Raw genomic sequence first — 20116 nt, forward strand, 5'->3', positions numbered from 1 at the left:
AGGGACCTTGGGACTTGCTTGCCGGAACAGAGGTTAAGACTCCATGCTTCAACTGCAGGGGCTGCACGTTCGATCCCTGGTCAGGGACTAAGATCCCACATGGTATGCAGTGGGGCCAAAAAAAAGAGAGGGACCTGGACTAGGGGTTAGTGACGTGGAGCCCTTCTATCTAGTTTCTCAAGCTCCCTGCCGTTCGCAGTGCGCTCACACGCTTCACTGTGCGTCCGCAAGTGCAGGGTTAGGGAGTGGGGGCGGGTATCCCCGTCACAAGGGCCTCTGGTGGCGTTTCCTGTGGGTAAGGCATTGGTAGACGACCTTTCTGAGACGCACTTGTTTTCTTGCAGATCGACTACCACTACATCTCCTCCCAGGGCTTCCCGATTGAAGGGTGGGCTGTGGTGTACTACATCACTCACCTGTGAGTACTGAGAGCGCCTCGGGAAGTACCCGTCCTGTGACGTAATGGCTGGGCAAGGCTGGGGAGCCGAGCTTGCAGGAGACCTGCCCCAGGGCGAGGGAGATGGCCCCGCCCTCCAGGGCCGTCGTGTGGCATGTGGATGGCTGTCCTGACTGGAGAACTTGGGGCTGTCAGCATGTTCCCAAAGGGGCCTTCCAGCACAGCAATGGGCCGTGTAGCTAACTATTTCTGTGCTGGAAAAGAAACGCTGTTCACTGACGTGCGTTCCCTATGTCTGGCCATCTGTCTTTTGGAGGAAGTGCATGAAACCATAGAATGAGCTGTAGACTGTGACTCAGAGTGAAAGGCTAAAGAGACCCGTTGATGTCTGTTCATTCTTCCCTTTTGCAGCTTGAAGGGGGCACTGCTGTTCATCACCATTGCGCTCATCGGCACTGGCTGGGCTTTCATTAAGCACATCCTTTCTGATAAAGACAAGAAGGTCTTCATGGTTGTCATCCCGCTGCAGGTAAAGGATCCCTAACCCTGCTCGTCCTCCTTCTCTCGAGCCTTTGTTGGGCTTAGCTCCAGGCCTGTCTGGGGAGAGGGAGTTGGGTCTCCTGGAAAACCCCCTCCTCTGCCTTTGGGGTTGAAGCCTGGGCCTGTCTTTCTGGATTCTGATGGACCCAGATCTCAGGTTCTTGCACTGGGAGATGCTCCACCATCCGTCGTCTTTAAACAGCACATGAACAGGGAGCTGCTGAGAAGTTAGGGAAATGTACTGCTGCCTTTTCTGCATCTGATGGTCCTCTTAGCAGAGAAGCTTGGGTACACCATGACTTGGTTAACGATTTCTTTTTTTTCTGGCTGTGCTGCTCGTCTTGCAGGATCTTAGTTCCCCAACCAGGGATTGAACCTGGACCATGGCAGTGAAAGCACTAAGTCCTAACCACTGGACCGCCAGGAAATTCCCAGCAAATTATTGTAAAATGTGAATGATACCAGTGAGTTTCCACAAGGTAGAATACGAGACATTGGGGCAAATGTTTATTAAGAGCTGCATGTGTCTGGGGCCTTGGACTGAGGCCAGCTTTGTAAAACTGTGAGCCCTTCAGGAGAGGAACTTTGTCTTACGCGTAGCAGTCTTATTGGAGGTAGAAGCTGGACGTGAAGGATGCATGATAAACAGATCCCGGCAGGGACACACAGCTCCTCAGCTCTGCTTGGCCAGAGAGCATCTGATTGATAAAGTCGTTCTCGCCCGTGATCGTTTGGGGCCCACTGCAAGTGTGGCGGGTGAGGATTGGAGTGGTGCCACTCCCCAGGCACCCAGGGCAGCCCGCTCACCTGGTGATTGATGGTTTGGCAGTGTTTGTGGCAAAACCGTCTTCACTTTCAATCATCACAGACATGTGTTAGTGCCACGTAAATGCTACAGACCGGTCTCTGTAGGTTTCCAACGAGAGAGTATTCACTTCAATTCAGATGATCTGGAAGAGCTGTCTGGTGGAGATGGGCCTGGCCTAGATTTTAAGGAAGGACACGTGACGGAGGCAAACGTGACAACGTGGGGCGAGCAGGAGAGGCTGAGGCGCTGGACGGGCCTTGGCTGTTGAGCCACCACGGCCACTTCTCTGCCGGGTAGTGTTCTCCAGCCTGCCAAGGCCTCAAGAGCTGGGAGACGGTGGCTGGGGTCCTGCCCCGTCTCCCCCTCCGCCCAGGAGCGGCTGCCCTCCCCTTCAGCCCCACTCTTCTTCACGCAGCCCGGAGTGACGTAATGGAGGCTCTTCCCAGCTTTCCCTCTTCTGTTCCCCAGAAGGAACAAAAACACAAGGTTACAAGGCAGGTCACTCTGAGGAAGCAAGGCCATTTAGACAATCAAATATAAGGAAGTACCGAGTATTTCAATGCAAGGGCTGGTCTGGGAAGTCCTTGAACATCAGCCTTGACAAGTTGAAACTGTTTCCTTCTGGTCATGGGAGCCAGTGCACGTTCCTGAGTAGGGAGTGGGCGAAGCAGACCACACGTTTCAGGAGCACTCTTGGCGCTTGGTCCCACACCAGTGCCTCGGGAACCCCTCGTGCCTTGTGTCCAGCGTGCGACCTGAGGGCGAAATGGAATTCAGCTGTTTATTTCCCGGTTTGCCTTCTTAGACGGAGCCACAGATGCAGACCTGTACAACGGACCAGGCTTCTGGAGGAGCCCAGAGGCTGGGTGTCATTGGGAGACTGAAATTTCAGGCTAATTTTTGCATTTGTATTAAGTGTGGCTTCAGTGATGATTTAACTGATACGTCCTAGACGGAAAGAGAAACTACCCTTCTAAGTCATAGCACGACGGGTTTCCCATTTTTGTGGCACTATGGAGAATTCCCTGGAGAGCAGTGAAGCAGAGTGTTTGGGACCACGGACTTTGCATGGAGCAGAGGTGGGGTTCCTCTGCTTTCTTACCTAGTGATAATCTTCCGAAGAATAGTTCATCGGATGTGTTTCCCTTGTGCTCAGAGGTGTCACAGGTTTTAAACTGTTGCCTTCTGTCTGACCAGCCGAGGGACTTTTCATAGCATGCTAATCGCTTAATGACAGGATGGAGCAGCACAGCCCAGCCTGTAGGCCCGGGTGTCCGCCGCCCCGGGGCTCTGTCTCACAGATCTGTCCACGCTTCCTGTGTCCCACAGGTCCTGGCCAATGTGGCCTACATCATCATAGAGTCCACCGAGGAGGGGACGACAGAGTACGGCCTGTGGAAGGACTCCCTGTTTCTGGTTGACCTGCTGTGCTGCGGGGCCATCCTCTTCCCGGTGGTGTGGTGAGTGCCCCTGGGCTGGGAGGCCACTCCTGCGCCACGGGCATGTCCATCCAGCCTGGCAGCTGGACCCGCCGAACCCAAACTGGTCAGAGTCACCCGGGGCCCACGACAGCTTCCTGGGTCCCAGGCTGACCTGAGTTAGTCTCCAGGCTGGACCGGGGAGTTTGTGTCTCTGTTAGGTTCCTCAGGGGACTGCAGTAGTGCTCACCTGGCACCGACTTTTAGCACTTCAGATGCTGGAGAAGGGTTTGGAGACGAGAACTCAGTAGCAACATAAAACAGCCGTGTGAATTTGAAGGAAAGGGAGTTGAAGTTGAAGGAAGCCTACAGATGGCCTCTTCTTGCCAAGTTAGATGGAAACTGAGGAAGTGCGTCACATGAAACCAGGGGCAGTTCTCAGCCCATAGACGTGGTGTCATCAGACGGCCTCGCTGCACTCCTGGGGTTGGCAGACTATAGATGCATGTGCTGGGCTTTGACTATGTAAAGACGTGTTAGTGCCAAGTCAGCGACTGAAGAGGAAGAATATCCTCAGAGCGCATCCAAGTGAAGGAAATTCTTGCTTCAATAGGAAGAAAGAAAGTAGCGAAAGAAAGGCTCACAGAAATCAGACGCTCGCCCTCATTATGATCTAGTTCTGTGGCCACTTGAAAGCAATCGGTTCTTTTAGAATAAAGTTTTAAAAAATAGACTTAGCTGTCTTCTCTCAGAAGTGAGATGTTCCCATACTGCAGTGCCCCGCACAGTGAATTAGTATTTTTATGCTCCTGGAGTTGATGGGGTCGTTCATTATTCCGATTATTTAGAACCTGGTGTCAGTGGAGTGTAATCCTCGTTTCAGTCAGTTAGATCCACTTTTTAAAAATTTATTGGGGCCCACTGGATGTTAGTTGCGGCATGTGGGATCTAGTTTCCTGACCAAGGATCAAGACTGGGCCCCTGCATTTGGAGCACAGAGTCTTAACTGCTGGTCCACCGGGAAAGTCCCAAGCATGTTAGATTCACTCTTAACCTAACTCATACATCACACATGTTCACATATCAGTTCAGCAGACAGCTGCCTGCTTAGGAGAGAGCATAAATGAGTCTTCTTAGTCTCCACAACCGCCCCGTATCCTGTTCAGGAATAGCGACCCACACATTTGAAACAGGACGACTAGCATCGTCTCCAGTTGGAAAGAGCGTCTTCCTACTAGGGAACAGAGCCTCAGCCCCCACTCTGACGTCTGTCACCCTCAGCACACTAACATAGAAGGGACCTGTGGGGAGGTTCCCTGGTGGTCCAGTGGTTAGGACTCTGAGCTTCCACTGCTGGGGGCTCCGGTTGGAATCCCTGGTCCGGGAACTAGGATCCTGCAAGCCACAGAGTGCGGCCAAAAAAGAAGGGACCTGGGAAATTGAGGAAGGCCGAGATGCACTGTGGAGCTACAAGGGGTCACTTCCTGCTGGTCATTGATTGCAACACTAAGGAGCAGATGCCAAATGGCAAGATTCTTCACGGTAGATGTTCTGAAAATTGCTGTAAAATGAGAAAAACTCAAGTACTGGAGAGGTAATTTAAGAAACTCAGGATTTCTTTTGGACACTCAGATTCAGCCAGCATCGGTTTGCGTCATCTTTGTGCTCCTTAATTTCACGTGTTGTGCCATTCGGTTCTCCGAGGTGGGCAGACTACAGGGTTTTGGGGAGGAATGACTTACTCACAGTCCAGTCGAGAGTGGTTGGCTGGGCTAGGTCTGCAGCCCAGGTCCATGAGACCCCGGCCCTCCCGCTGCAGCGGGTCTGCTCGCGCTGTGCCCTTCCTCTCAGACAGTCCCTCCTTCCGTGCCTTTCAGCTCTGCCTGGAACGCTGGTCCACACCTTCCTTAAGAACGTTCCTGTTCCCCTGTCTGAACTGTACTAATGGTAGTTAGTTGCCAGCACTTCCTAGCTGGAAAAGACTCCTTCGAGGCCAGCATTTTTTCAGCAAAGTTAGAAGTTTGCATGAATCCTTGTGCTCACAGCCCCCAGATCTAGGCTTTAGAGGTCGGCCTGTGACCTTATAGGGTCCGTTCTCTCCAGGTGGCAGGTGAGCTCCCTGAACCTGCATTGTCTTAGTCCGTTTGGGGTGCGGGCATAGCTGTGGGACTGAGATTAGATATTAGGCTGGTGAAAAGTAATTGCAGTTTTGGACCGTGAATTTTATTTTATTTTATTTATTTTTTTTTTTAATTTTTTTTTTGGACCGTGAATTTTAAATCACTGTGTGTGCTTAGTTGTTCGGTCATGTCTGACTGTTTGCGACCCAATGGACTTAGCCTGCCAGACACCTCTGTCCATGGGGATTCTCCAGGCAAGAATACTGGAGCTGGTTGCCATGCCCTCCTCCAGGGAATCTTCCCAACCCAGGGATTGAATCCAGGTCTCCTGCATTGCAGATGGATTCTTTACTGTTTGAGTCGCCAGGGAAGCCCTTAAATCACTATAACTATGCTCAAGCACAGCTTTATTAATCAAAATAGGAACTGTTACCATCAACACATTTTTGCCAACGAGAAATAAGTTTGTTTATTCTTGTAGCATAAAAACCCATGCTTTGGGATTCAGCGAGCTCTTGGAAAGCATTTTCTGCCTCCTGCTGGTTCTGGAAGCATTTTCCCTGCAAGAAGTTGTCAAGATGCTTGAAGGAATGGTAGTCATTTCCCTAGTTTAAAATAAATATAAAATAAACAGCAAGTAATAAAGCGAGGAATGTGCATTAAAGTGATGTATAACATAACCACATTTATTTAAGAATGTATTCCAAAATCAAACAGCAAAGTTCAACAGTGCAAAACCATAGTTACTTTTGCACCAACCTAACAGAAGATGCAATGGAGAAGGCAGTGGCACCCCACTCCAGTACTATTGCCTGGAAAATCCCATGCATGGAGGAGCCTGGTAGGCTGCAGTCCATGAGGTCGCTAAGAGTCCGACACGACTGAGCGACTTCACTTTCACGCATTGGAGAAGGAAATGGAAACCCACTCCAATGTTCTTGCCTGGAGAATCCCAGGGATGGAGGAGCCTGGTAGGCTGCCGTCTATGGGGTCGCACAGTCAGATACGACTGAAGCGACTTAGCAGCAACAGAAGATGCAGACTGCTCACGACTGTGTTTTGATCTCTCCCCTCACACCAGGCCCTTGCCAGACTTCTTGCAGCCAGCAGAGGGCGTCTTTAACTCTCAGGCTTGAGAGCCACACATGCCTGAGGCTTGGTTGTCAACCATCACCATGTCTAGGGAGTGCTCTATAAAGTCATCCATTCCAGCCTTTCAGTTTCTGTGGAGAAATTCAAGGCCTCAAGTTACTAGCTCTGAAAATGGAGAGGAATGCAAATTCATTAGCTAACCTTTTGTTCTGCAAATGTTTATTTTTAGGTCAATCAGGCATTTACAAGAAGCATCAGCCACAGATGGAAAAGGCAAGTTCCTTTGTGTTCTTTTTGTTCTTTTGGCCAGCTTCCCTAAAGCCTCGTGCCTGGGCACTGCGGAGGGGGAGAGGGAAGGCGGGGGCCCACGATGCTGACTTCCTGTGGGGAGGGGTGGGTGGGCAGAGGGTTTGTAAGAGCAGCCCGGTTGTTGGGTCACGAGGCAGGTGGGGAGCGTTGCTGAGCCCAGCTGTATAAGGCTTGGGGGTGACTGCTTACCAGATGATTCACCGCATTTCCATTCGTGAGTGTGATCCTCACCTTCTCAAAACTGAGTCAGGAGGAGCAAACGTTGTCTTGGAAGGACCAGATAACACCTCCCCGTGCGAACAGAAGGTTTTATGGATCTGGGATGGCTATGTGTAAAGCGTCCCTTCCTGCTGACTTAACACACTTTCAAAATAGATGTGTCGGTATTAATTTAAAAAGAGACTGATGCCAGAAAGAACCTCTAAAGCGCTCTGATTTTTAAGTTGTCGTGCAGTTAGAACCCTCCTGCATCTTGGTTTTCCGACCCGGCCTCCTAAGTCAGAAAAGAAACCACAGAGAAAGTGTTGTGTGTGTCTCTGGGCTTATTTGAATCATGTCCAGGACTGCAGGGTGCCGTGGGCCAAGTGGGGATTTCAGGCCACAGGGGTCAAAGAGCCAGACTCGCAAAGGTCCCACCTGCCTCTGGATCCATGAAGTCACACACCCAGTGCTGTACTAATGTTCTTTAAGGCAGATTATTCACTTGTCGTTAGATAAAATATGTTGTCGATCTGTTTTCTGATTGTAAAAGTAATGTGGATTCATATTGGAAAATTTGGTTAATAGTAGGTAGGAATCCTCCTTCACACTTGCTGTACAACGAGTATCATATCATTTTCTCTAATTTGAATTAACCTGACTTCAAGCCTTCCCACCAGTGTCAGGCACAATCTGGGGTTCTTACTGAGAGCACAGTACACAGTCCGGGGCCCAGAGTAGTTCCTGTTGAGATTCCTGCTATCCGGGTCTTGCTGTGGGTAGCCTGGTGTGTGAAGGTCATGCCAGGCTGGGAGCCCCAGTCAGTGCTCAGATTCCAGGCTCCCAAGGTCCCTCGGCTCCCCGGGGGGCCACAGGCCCACCCCTCGCAGAATGTGCCAGCTCATTTTCTTTCTTGTCCCAGGAAATAGCTCTCTTGTGTTTTTTACTGTCTTCTTTCAAAGGCCCTGGGTTCCCTTCTCCCTCTGGAATGCCCTCGGTGATAGATTCTTTTCAGTGAGCTGAAGCTGGACTGTGCTCTGCAGAAATCTTTTGCTTTTAGCCTGGCTACATAGCCTTCCTCTGAGCCGTGGATATCAGAGAACTCTCCTGCCTTCTCTCAATGGATAAAGGAAAGCTACAGAAAACAAACCACAAATGAGAGTCTTCATAAAGCATCTTGGCACAAACAAGAGAATCCAAAGTAGAAAAAAAAACCCACCTTCTGGGAATACGTATTGTTTGGGCGTTTTCTTGACTTTATTTTTTTCCTTCTTCTATGCATGTTGTATGTAAAGTTAGTTTTATTATTATTTTTAACGTGTACATACTGCTGTATTTATTTACTTATTTATTTTTTGGTCGGGTTTGATCTTTGTTGCTGCTCGCGGTCTTTCTTCAGTCGCGGGGCGTGGGCTTCTCACTGCGGCAGCTTCTCTTGTTCTGGAGTGTGGGCTCGAGGCACGTGGGCCTCCGCAGTTGCAGCAAGTCGGCTCAGTACTTGTGGCTTGTGGGCCTCGTTGCCCCGGGGCACATGGAGCTTCCACGGACCAGGCATGGGCTGTGTCCCTTGTGTTGGCCGGTGGAATCTTACCCACCACACCACCAGGGGAGTCCTGTTTTATTATTTTTGTAACTTAATAGATCTTTCTCTGACTTTAATGTGTTGAGATGTGACATTTTAACTTTTTGTTTTAATCTTTTTACACTTGTGGTTCTGGGTTCATTTTTCTGACTATTCAACTGAAAATGTCTAAAAACCCCAAGGGTAATGTCCTCCAGTTCAGTTTTATCTGTCTTCCTCTTCCCCTTGGTGAGTTCCTGGCTCTTCCTCAGCGCTGCCTGCTCCCGTTCTCTCCGCCGTCCTGACCCTCTGACGCCTCTCTGCCTTTTCCACCTTCCTTTTAGAGGACTTGAAGGGTGACTGTGGCAGTTAATTATCTCTGTGACCATTTATTTCATGAGAAGTTGACTGTTGGCTGAGCATCCAGTGAAGTGTTCTCCGTGGGGTAGATGGTGCAGGCAGGAGGGGTCACCCCTGTCCGCCCACATCCGTAGTGAAGAGAAGCATCGTGGAGCAGGCATGCTTTTGTCATGGTTGAGGGCACACGAGGCAGTTTCCTATTCCTTCCACCAGGTGACAGCAAGGGGCCTCTTGAGTGGAGGGCCAGTCTGAGAGCCGGAAGTCGTGAGGGCACACCAGGGCTCGCGTCCACCATTCTCAGGGGGACAGGCCATTAAGAAAGCACCCATTTCCTATCAGCAGATATCTCAAACCCTTTGAAAGGGGGACAGAGTAGATGAGAATAGGGGTGTCTTCTTGGTCCGAGTTCTTTCATTGAACTGACTTAGGCTGGGGGATGCTTTTGAGCTCATCTTCAGATGCATATTTCACTCTGTACTTTGAAAACTATGACCCTTGCAGAGTCAGGGCAGCTGTGTCCCTGCGATTGATGTCTCCCCTGCAGAGAACTCAGGGACAGCTGGCTGTGCTGGCAGGCCCTCCTCAGGCGTGACTGCTGAGTGGCCGTGCCCCGCTCTGCCGCCCAGGACAGCGGTGAGGCGGCACGGGCAGGCTCGAATGAGCACACCGCCCGTGGGCCCCTGGGTCTGGAATGCGGTGTTGCCCCTCTGCTCCTCCGTTCGCCCTTCCTGAGATCTTGCCCATCCTTGAGACAGCTGACAGAGTGAAGCCCGTAGACGATAACATCTCCAACTGGATTTGGAAGCTTTTCGCTGGATGGAGCCTGACACTTTGGTTCTTATTCTTAGGCTCATTATTCCACTGACTAATTACATGACCTTGACAGTGACTTGGCTTAAGAATGATAGCTTCTTAAGAATGTGCCGTCCAGGCTGACTGATGGCAAGCGGGGGAAGCGCTGCTTGTCGTCGTTCTCCCTGCACTTGGGGTTCACGGTGCTTTCAGAGAGGTGGGTTTGGAGTTGTTGACTTCTTCGTCTCTGGATTCCTTCTGACTGAAGCTGAGAGAGTATGAAGGAAAGCATGAAGGGCGAAGCTGCCCACTGTCCTGAAGTCATGCGTTTGTCTCCTCTGTCACACACGGTGGCTCTTCTCACGTCCTTTGTCATTTAGAGTCACTGCTGCGATGCATTCTGAGAGGCGGCTTCACGGAGTCTTCACAGGCACGTCCGACTCTGCTGCCGCTGCGTTTCAAGCCTGCCAGGAATCGCCGTCTCTGCCCTTGAGCCTGCCTTCCTATTCCCTTCTCTTTCTCCAGTGTCATTACCTCAGAGGGTGCCTTGGGGATACACACCCTGTGTCTAATTAACAGTCTCTGCTTCTGAGCATCTCCCTCCCCACCCCCTTGAGTTTCTGAGGAAAATTTCAGAGGATGCGTTCTGGGGAATCTTAGCTTTCATATAAGCTTCAAAAGCCCTGAAACAAATGGTGGTTGGCTGGTTGCTGGGGGAGTGGAGAAGTGGCTTCATTCCAGCCACCGCCATGTTCCGAAAGTAGCTGTGACCTCGAGAGGTCACAGCGGTTCGTCAGGGCAACCGTCCTCCAGAGGGTCCTCGGGGTCAGAACTTTCTTCGTAGTGCGACGTCATCAGCCTTCTTTGCTGTTGATCTTTGCACTGACGGCGCAGAAGCACTGGTGGGTAAACCAGCTGGAGCCTCAGGAGGCTGCACAGCCGGGGCACCAAACTGCTGTGGCCGCTGCCTTCTCATTTCACCTCCTCGCAGGGGTGGAGAAGGCGCATGTCACTGAAGAGAGCCCTTGATGAGTTAGGAGAAACTTTTAACGTCGGTACATCGCAGCCCTTGGACTATGTCTTTCACCGCTCCATGTGGAATGGGACATGCCCAGGAAGCACTTCTGCTTCCATCTGGAGTGTGGTGGTCATCTTGAGGAAAAGCACGTGTGCAGTTGTGTGAGCTGTGAGCTCCGCTAGCTGCTTTCTCTCAGGACGTATTTTGGGCTGTGCTGGGCCTTTGTTAATTTTGCACGGGCTTTCTCTGGTTGGGGTGTGAGATCTTCCCGTGGCAGCGGCTTCTCTTGTGGAGCACGGGCTCTAGGGAGCACGGGCTTCAGTAGTCGTGGCACACAGGCCCCGCAGCATGTAGCATCTTCCCAGACCCAGGAATCAACCCATGTCGCCTGCGTTGGCAGGCAGATTCCTAACCATGGAAGGCCCAGGGAAGGAATGATGACGGTCAGACTAGTTACTCAGGCCTGGGCTTTTGACAGACATTTTCTTGAAAATGAATGAAGTGTGTATGTCACTTCAGGAAAACAAAAAGTATATGTTGTCAGTGATCTCATTTTCGCTTAAAAACACAGGTTTTAATTTAGGAAAACGTAGAATCTACCCCTGTAAACTTGACGGCTTCCCAATTTTTAACAGACATCTGATATGAACAGAGGTGATATTAATAAATGTAAATATTTTATGATGAAGAGTTTCAGTATTTTAGAGATCTCCTTTAACTCAGTGAGAATATTTTCCACCTGATGAATGCATGTTACACATGCATGAATAAAAGATCTGTTCAAAGTTTGAGATGGACCAGCGGATTTTACTGTGACATTGTGAAAGTTCATTGCTACAGTTTCAGATTTCCCATCTTAGTTATCTTTAAGAAGCTACCATTTGTCAAGCTTTAATGCAAAATTAAAGACGACTGTTTGCAGTTCTCTGAGAAGGCCTGCCTCTGATCAGGCCCTATTTTTTTTTTGTTTTATAAACTTCAATCAGAACACTCCCTCACACCAGATTGAAGGCAGAAGCAAATATGAGAATCCAGTTCTGTTCTATTAGGCCAGACGTTAAAGGGATTTACAAAAATGGGAAACAGTTTTACTCTTCTCCTGAAATTTGAGTTTTCTATTTTATGAGGAAAACATTGTTTATATTAACACATAATGGATTTATTTTTGTTAACCTATAAATGAATTATTAAATATTTAAAAAACTTGTGTCAGTTTCTAATACGGTAGGTCCTGGTAGACTTGACCCACAGTAACAGAAGCTCTTGAAAGTGGGAAGGGGTCCCTAGACCAAAAGTCTGGGAGCTGTGTGTTAGGAATGAGACTTGTTGAGGCTCTGCTGGTCACGAGGGCCACGAGCGGGAGCAGAAGGCTGCCTGGCTCTCTGCTCCTGTGCCCGCTGAGCCTGTTTCAGACTTAGTTGGCCATATTCTTGTGACGAAGATGCCTGTTCATTCTGGACAATTAATGGCGGGGGGAAATGTTTTATTTGGGTTTATTCATATAAATAGGCCAAACCAAAAACCCACTGCTGAGAAAGGAAGAGAAATAACCCTCTGCCTGTTTTTGTAGATAAAGTTTTATTGGAACACAGCTGTGTCCCTGTGTACGTCTGTGGTCTGTGGCTGCTTTTGTGCTGCGGTGGCAGGGCTGAGGGGCTGTGGCAGAGACCACCCGGCCCAGAGGGTCTGAAACACTTGCTCTCCAGCCCGTACAAAGAGTTTGCCGGCTCCTGGCTGCTGTAGACATTCAAGAGATACTGTCTTAGAAACCACACCTACAGTGTAGCGGTGTTGACTGACTTCACTCTGTACTGAGCACTGAGAAAACTGTAAAGCTCACACTGCTTTTAACTATTTACTGAACTCCAGCTCTGTGTCCAGAACTGTGTGTTTGTTGTTTGATTGGAACAATAACTTTTATGTCATCCTCTGCCCTGATATTTTCCTAACCTGTTACTCTAATGGGAATCCATGATTTTCTTTAAGTAACCCGATGGCTCTCTCTCTGGGTGGTGTGACAGAAGCATTCATAAAACGCCCGCATCTCCTATGGTGTGAGGTGAGGTGGCGTAGGTCAGGCGTGAGGTGAGGGGGCATGGGTCAAGCCTTTGGAGGGTTCCATCCTGTGCTCAGGGCTGCCTTACCAAAGCACGTGGCAACCCTCTGACTCTGCTGTTTGTCCCGTGGCGTCCGTGATGCCCTACCCCGGCATGTGGCACCCAGCACCACAGGTGTGGGCAGGGTTGTATGGCCTTCAGCAAAATTTCAAACAAGTCTGTGACCCTTGGGAGGGTGAAAACTATGGCTAAGTAGACTGTCATTAGAGAGAATGAGAGAAAAAAAAAATCTAGTTTTTGAGATTGGCTTAATACAGTGATTTTTAATTTCTTTAAACTCCAAAACCTTTCCCATCTCAGATCACCCAAAATTCTTCTCTGTCGTCATCCTGGTCACAGCTTCTGGTCAACATTTTGAAATAGTCACTTAACCGGGGATACCACCCTGAGTATGTGTAACCTACAGCGGAAAGCAACGGGGCCTCTCACATCCCGAGGCTGAGAACCCGCCTCGTCACGGACACACCGCCGGTTTTTAGCCTGTGTGCGCTCCATCGCTCAGTGGTGTCTGACTGACTCTTCGCAACCCCATGGGCTGTAGCCCACCAGGCTCCTCTGTCCATGGGATACTCCAGGCAAGAATATTGGAGTGGGTTGCTATGCCCTCCTCCAGGGGATCTTCCTGACCCAGGGATCGAACCCATGTCTCTTGGGTCTGCTGCACTGGCATTCTTTACCACTATGCCACCTGGGAAGCCCCTGTGTTTTATTAGGTCTTTGAAACATTGGGGACGTAATTGCCTGAGGGGTCCCTCCCTCGGCCCCCGGCAGGCCTGCTCAGCCATCTGGGTTCTTTGTCTGGAGGGTATCAGCACGCATTTGACTCCGGGTCTCGAGGCAGACACAGTTGAAAGCAGCTCTTGTCGACTGCTGCAGCGCTCAGGGAGGTCAGGTTCTCTTCTTGCAGAAACGTTGTCTGCTACTGACCAGGCTGTGTCTTCAAGCAGTAGGATGTCTATCCATCTTCCTCGCCGCAGTGGACTGAATACGTGCCGTGGGCACAGCCTTGGGGGTGGGGAGGGTGGGGCCCAGACATGCTGCTCAGCGCAGCTCATCATGGTGGCTGCTGGAGACGCTGTGATGGGGTGAGTGCTGACAGCAGCAGAGGCGGAGACTGCTCGGCCCTGAGGACCTTCAGCCCCTAGCAGGGGCTTCTCTGGTGCAGTTCCAGAGCAGAAGGGAAGAGAGAGGCAGAAGCATGCTTGACTCAGCAAAGCTCTTCGCAGAGTTACTTTCCTGTCAGCCACTCTCTGGGGCCATTCTTGTTTCTTTTTACTAGTCATTGAAGGTAAGCTTTTGCTTACAAGGAGATGTGCGCAGAGCTCATAACTGTTCAGTGACTTTTGATCACTCCTGGGTCACTGGAGTGGATGTTTTAAGTGGATTTTGGAAACATTTTGCACCACTTTTTCACATGAGCCTCAACAGAGTGAAGGTCAAAAATTTCATCCTGTTAGGAGTCCTTTTTTCTTAGCAGACCCTTTCCTGCCCTGGTTCCTGATACCTTCTCTGTGAGATAGGTTAGTGGGGTCTCTTCTTAATGAGGCCAGAAGGCGCCCCGTGAGCTAATCGCTCCCCAGAAAGGATGCTTTCGGAGCAGGGTGGTCCCAGGTCAGGAGTGGCCAGGCTCTCTTAGGTCTGTCCCCCGCCCAGAGCAGGCCCGCGTCCGGAGTGGAGGCAGACTGTGGAGCCCGTACTGTTGAGAGTGAGTCAGCCCGAGTCTCCCACTGGCTTGGCTTTGCCATCACACTCATTTCTGTAATTTTTGTATTTGATTCAGAATTCCTCCAAAGCAGCAGGGAGGAAGCAGGGAAAAAGCTGATGGGTAGGGCAGATGTGTTTAAGCCTCGAGGCTTTCTGGGAAAGGATTGTTTGGGAAATTTTCCACCTGTAGGTGACTCTTGTGGGCCTTCGCCTCTGTGTGTCCCATAGATCTACCCGTATTAACCCCTCAGGATGGATCTCTGGCAGCTCCCGGGCATTGATGAGCATTTCAAGCCACCATCATGTCCCCAGGCTACTGGTGAATTTACAAGGCTGTGAATTGCCTTTCTTTCAGCACAAAGTGTGGGGATTAAAAGCTTGGTCCTTGGAGAGAGGGTCTTGGGTTTAAGCGGTGCCCTCCTTACTTGCAAGCTGTGTGACCTTGGTAACGTACTGAACCCTACAGGCCTGAATCCTTCACGTATGAGGCATTGGAGGCGATGCCCCTGCCCTCATAGAGTCTCTTGTGAGGATCACATGAGATGAAGCTTGAAGGGTGCGCAGCCTGGTGCCTGGTTACTGCTCAGTAGATGTGACGACCAGCTTGTTGTTGAGTTGCTCAGTCGTGTCTCTTGGCAACCCTGTGACTGTAGCCTGCCAGGCCCCTCTGTTTATGGGATTTCCCAGGCAAGAACTGGAGTAGGTTACCATTTTCTTCTCCAGGGTATCTTCCCGACCCAGGGATCGAACCTGTGTTTTCTGCATTGGCAGGCAGATTCTTTACCATCTGAGCCACCAGAGAAGCCCTGTGACAGCCAGCCCTATTGTTTTTTCATGGTCCCGGTTCCAGGACCATCAGGGAAGACCACTTGGGGAGTAAGGGCACGGTCTGTCTTCTTGCCAGCCTGTGTAGTAACCTTGTGGTGTAAAGAGGGAAGGTGAGGTGACGGTCCAGGGAGGGGGTGGCCTTTCCTCTGGACGGCTTACATCTGCTCATGTGCTGCTGCGTCAGAGGACTATCTTGTTAAGCATGTGAGAGGCCTGGGCTCTTCCTGCCTTGGCGGGCACCTGTTCTGTTCCCATCGGTAAAAACTGTCTGCCAGAACCCAGAGTCAAGGCTGTTTTCCTGAGCATGAGTGGGAGGGAGAGGAACCCACAAGCCATAGCCTTGTAGGAGCTCTTGAAGTGGCTGGGCTGCTCCCCTTCCTTGCCTCCCATCCCTGTCCTTCCCCGATCCCTGGGAGGCTTTTCAGAACCTTCCAGCCCGGCCCAGTTCCAGAAGAGTCGGGGGCAAGTTGGGCATCTGTCTTATCGGTAAAGCCCTCCAGGGCATTCTGGTGCTTACCCTAGTTAAGAGCCATTGCCGGGAAGAAGTTGTAACCCACCGTAAAGAAATTCTCCCATGAAGGCGACTGATGCCCAGAGAAGGCAGTGCAGACTGGGCACAGGCCTACGGTGTTCTGATGCTGCAGGGATCGGAGTGCAGGTCTCCTGGCTCCTGTCCGAGGGATTTTTCCTGCCACCACACTCATTCTTTTACCATATTTGCTGCTCCTCGTGGTGGGTCAGAAATAGCCCAGACCCGGGGAGCCTACACTCCCGCGGGAGCCCAGCCCCGCCATGGTCCTTAACTGCCGGGAAAGCTTTTCTGGAAGGAAAGCCAAGGGAGGCTTGAGATTCCAGGCTGCGACCTGCTCCATCACTGCTCCTTGCATTATGCTGGCGAGGCTGCCCCCTCGGAGCCGGTACCTCCCCCGCCCAGCAGGCTGACGCAGCGTGTGCATACGGCTGCCCTGCTGCCAGGAGAGCCCGGGGCCACTGCTGGTTCCCAGTCACTTACGAGAGCCTGGGCTCCTGCCAGAGGTGGCAGCTGCTGCAGCGCAGTCACTACCGGACTGGAACTGCATCCACTTGAACAAAACAGGAGTTGGGGGTGCTCACTCTTTGCGCAGCTGAAAATCAAAGTACAGCTTCGGCTGGCCCTCCGTCAGTGTTGTTCCTACACCCTACACACCGCAGGTCCTGTAGTGCTGTAGTATTTACCATCGGGGAAAGAAATCCGCATGTTTGACCTGAACCGGAGCAGCTCGAATCTGTGTTGCTCAGGGATCAACTTAATCCTAATATAATCCTAGTGCTTTAACATCAGACGCTCCTCCACTGCTTAAACCCGTGTGCTGTTTGGTTTCCACGTACCGCCTCATCCATCCCTCAACAGCCCCAGTGGTAGGTGGTGGCGGTGGTCTTGTATTACAGGTGAAGGAACTGAGGCTCAGAGAAGTCAGCCGACTTATCTGAGGTCACACAGCCCGTGAGCAGCACAGATGGAATTTGACCCCAAGGTGTTCAGATGGGCGGCCTGTGCCGTTACCCACTCACTTCTCACAGTAAGTGCGCTTCATTCCTGCCTTCGCAGCCTGGGTTGTGGCAAGAACACCTTATGGGACCCCGGAGCCTGATCCCGTAAGCAGCAGTCTCGCACACAGATGTCTTTCTCGTGACTGGAAGTGACGTCCGTCGTGACGGGTGGGTTTGCAGATCAAACTTGAGCTCTGTGCGTCGCGACTGCGTCTGTCAGAGTCACCGCTGATTGTTCCTAAGGTCCATTTACTCATCTTCGCACAGCCCTGGGATGGCCTGGTGGCCTTGCCCACGCTGGTGTTTCCCCTTAGGGCCTGGACGTGGGTGTGCAGGCTCACTCGTCGTGTGCTTCCTGGCCTGCCTCTCTTCCGAGTGTCTGATGGGCAGCCTGCTGGCACGCGTCCCAGGGAGGTAGCAATGTGGTGCCTTCCTGTCCTCTCCTCTCCTCTCACCCCCACGAGACCCGCAGTGTCCTAACCCCCTGCCTCCTCTTGGTCAGCTCTGCCTCTGCCCCTGATTTCCTTCCCTGTGATGGCGGCAGGGAGGCGGGGTGGATTCAGACTTCCCCTGAAGAATTCTCCGGTATCCTCAATGTCACCCCTGCTCCCCAGCCACTAAGACGAGGTCACCTTGTTCCCCACTCTGCACTGACAGGGACCCCACCACATCTTAGAGGAACCTCCAAAAATTCAAAGGTTTTGCTCTCAGTTGGATTCTATTCTTTCTTTTTTTTTGAGCCACACCGCATGTCTTGTGGGATCTTAGTTCCTTGGCCAGGGATTGAGCCCACACCCTGGCAGTGAAAGAGCAGTCTTAACTACTGGACCATCAGGGAACTCCCTGGGCTCTTATTCTTAATTCTTCCATCCTTTCTTCAAAGAGGTTGTTCAAAAATGCTAATGTGATCCAGGCTCTGCCCTGCTCGAGACCCTCGAGGCTCCCTGGGGCCTTGGCACCCTCAAGGAGGGCCGCTTGTGGTCTGTGTCTGACTCAGTCTCGGGTTTTGTCCTCCACCCAGCAGAGTCCCCTGCCTCTCTGGCACCTCCAGACCTGGGTGCCTGCTCCTCCCAAGCGTCCTCTTGGCTCGACCTCTCCACTCTCACTCCCTCCTGAGCCCCAGTCAGGCCTCTGCTGGGACACCACCTCCTTTGGGAATCCTGACCCTCCCCGCTGTCCCCTTGGTCTGCCTCGGGAGCCCTTCATTGGGGGTGGCCATGGCAACCATGCACATCCCGGCACAGCACCTTGAAGTCCAGGAATAGAAACACGCCGCGTCTTTCCTTTGGGTTCTTGCTGAAGCAAAGGCAGGAGTTTCATTTGCCAGGATCTATTTCAGCAAGCAAAATTCAGAAGAGACTTCTAAAGCGTTTTCATCATTTAAATGGTCCGATTGTTGGTGCCATTCTTTCTCAATTACTCACGATGACGCAGATTAAATGTCCAAATGTAGGAGCGATTTGCTTGTGTGGAAGGGCCCCAGGTCTCAGAGGCCACCTGGATTTGTGGGGCAGAGTGCAGCACGAGCCAGCCGTCTCTCTGACCGCTGCCGGCGTGAGCAGATTCGTGCACGTGCACAGGAGGAACACTGCTTTATACAAACGTGCAGAGTTTTAAATCTGGTGACACAGTCATCTGTCACTTCTTGGTGTAAACATCTTGTCCTCAGTGAAACCTCTCCTGTCCTGCAGGCAGTGGGGAGTCCCTGACCCCACACCGTACTGCCCGGGTCTCTGTGGGCTGGGCGTGGTGAGGGGGCGGCCCTGATCCAGCGCCTCTCCTTCCCTGAGGGATGGAAGCCGCTGCCCCTGGGCAGGCTCCGCAGTCACCGCTGCATCCCGGGGCCCAGCCCAGAGTCAGCGTAGATTAAAAAGGACAGAGAACCAGAGAGACATAATAACAGCAGGACCACCAGAGGGGTTGCTCGATAAGAGAGCTTTGGGTTTTCTGGCTCCTTCATTTAGCTCCTTCAGGTGCTACATGAATGCGTGAGTCCATTGCGCTGTAGACACGGGTGTCAGAGCCTCTCAGTTTGGGGCATTAGAATTGCCCAGATTTTTTGAACCTCATCGGCCCACTCTGTTTCTCAGAGCAGGTTCTTACAGATACTATTAGTTGGTGATCACCTTGAAGGTTAATTTAGGATTTCAGGAATCTCTTTGGGAACCTAAGCTCAACTGCCCCCCCACTAATCACGAGCCAGAGGAGGGAGACGGGAAGTCAATCCGTCACCATCCACAGTTCCATTCCTAAAGGGAACCAGTAATTAAATGCCGTTAAGCAAAATTAATTTGCCTCCTGCCGGAAGGTTGATGATGAATGAAAGGCTCGCTAATCGGAGAGGGAGCTAGGCTACCCTCTGTGGTCATCAATATTTCATGGCGGTTGGTGGTGGCAGGAAGTTAGCTGTTCCTGGCTCCCTGACCTTGAGCACTCTGGGAGGTAGGACAAAGCTGGGGAGGTCGTTTTTAAAGGGTTTTGTTACAAGACACAGTGAAAACCTAAGTGAAATTTGCAACACACACCCATGGGTTAATTGGGTTTACACCCTCAGTTAGCTGGAGAGTCCCCTGAGACCATTCCTAGTAGAGTTGCAGCTCTGTAGCCGCAGTGGCAGAGCTGAAATGTTTAATGATGGCTTTGCGGGTTGGAAGAGTCGGGATTTATAGTGTCTGCTAATTTCTGTGGTGTCACTATCCTCCCAGGAAGGCCGTTTAAAGCTTCTGAACCCGGGACGGGAAGGAGCGCTGGTTTGTTGGAGCTGGGGGCGCCAGCCTGCTGCCCCCACGACTCCCAGATCCTTCCTGGAGATGGGGGGAGACCCTGCCAGGCTTCATGTCCAGAACCACAGAGGTGCCCCCTGGTGGCACCTCCATCTGCATTAGCCTCGGCCTCTGGACCGCGAGTGTGCTTGCTGGTGACAAGCTTTAAAAATGAGAAAAGCAGCAGCCTCTCATGGTGTTGTCTTCTTCTCCCCAGCTGCTATTAACTTAGCGAAGCTGAAACTTTTCAGACATTACTACGTCTTGGTGAGTAAAAAATCCCTAAGTCTGTGAATAAGGTCAATTCAAGAAATAGAGCTAATGAACTAGCTCCCCGGAGTACCTGAGTTACTTACTACTAGGTTTTAGTTTTACATCTGGCTTTACATACTCAGAAAAGTAACACATGCTTGATAGTTTTTAAATGCAGAATGACAGGAACACAGTGAAAGCCATTTATGACCCTGAACCTTCTGTTCCTTCCCTTTTCTTACTCCTCCCCCAGGTATTACAGTTTACAGTTCAGTCATTATTTCTCTAGATTCTTTTCTAGGCAAATGCC

At 51.2% G+C, this 20116-nt stretch overlaps 1 protein-coding gene across 1 annotated transcript in view; it reads left to right on the forward strand.

The window, feature by feature from the left end:
- The window catches only part of GPR107 (G protein-coupled receptor 107), a 59183-nt gene that overhangs the window by 26011 nt on the left and 13056 nt on the right, over positions 1-20116 (forward strand). The window contains exons 11-15 of the mRNA XM_027556576.1: positions 345-418; positions 809-926; positions 3075-3205; positions 6605-6648; positions 19772-19821. Coding sequence (XP_027412377.1) covers positions 345-418; positions 809-926; positions 3075-3205; positions 6605-6648; positions 19772-19821 — 417 coding nt within the window. The remainder of the gene's footprint in view (positions 1-344; positions 419-808; positions 927-3074; positions 3206-6604; positions 6649-19771; positions 19822-20116) is intronic.

Source organism: Bos indicus x Bos taurus, chromosome 11 (genome assembly GCF_003369695.1).
Source record: "Bos indicus x Bos taurus breed Angus x Brahman F1 hybrid chromosome 11, Bos_hybrid_MaternalHap_v2.0, whole genome shotgun sequence".
NCBI lineage: Eukaryota > Metazoa > Chordata > Mammalia > Artiodactyla > Bovidae > Bos > Bos indicus x Bos taurus.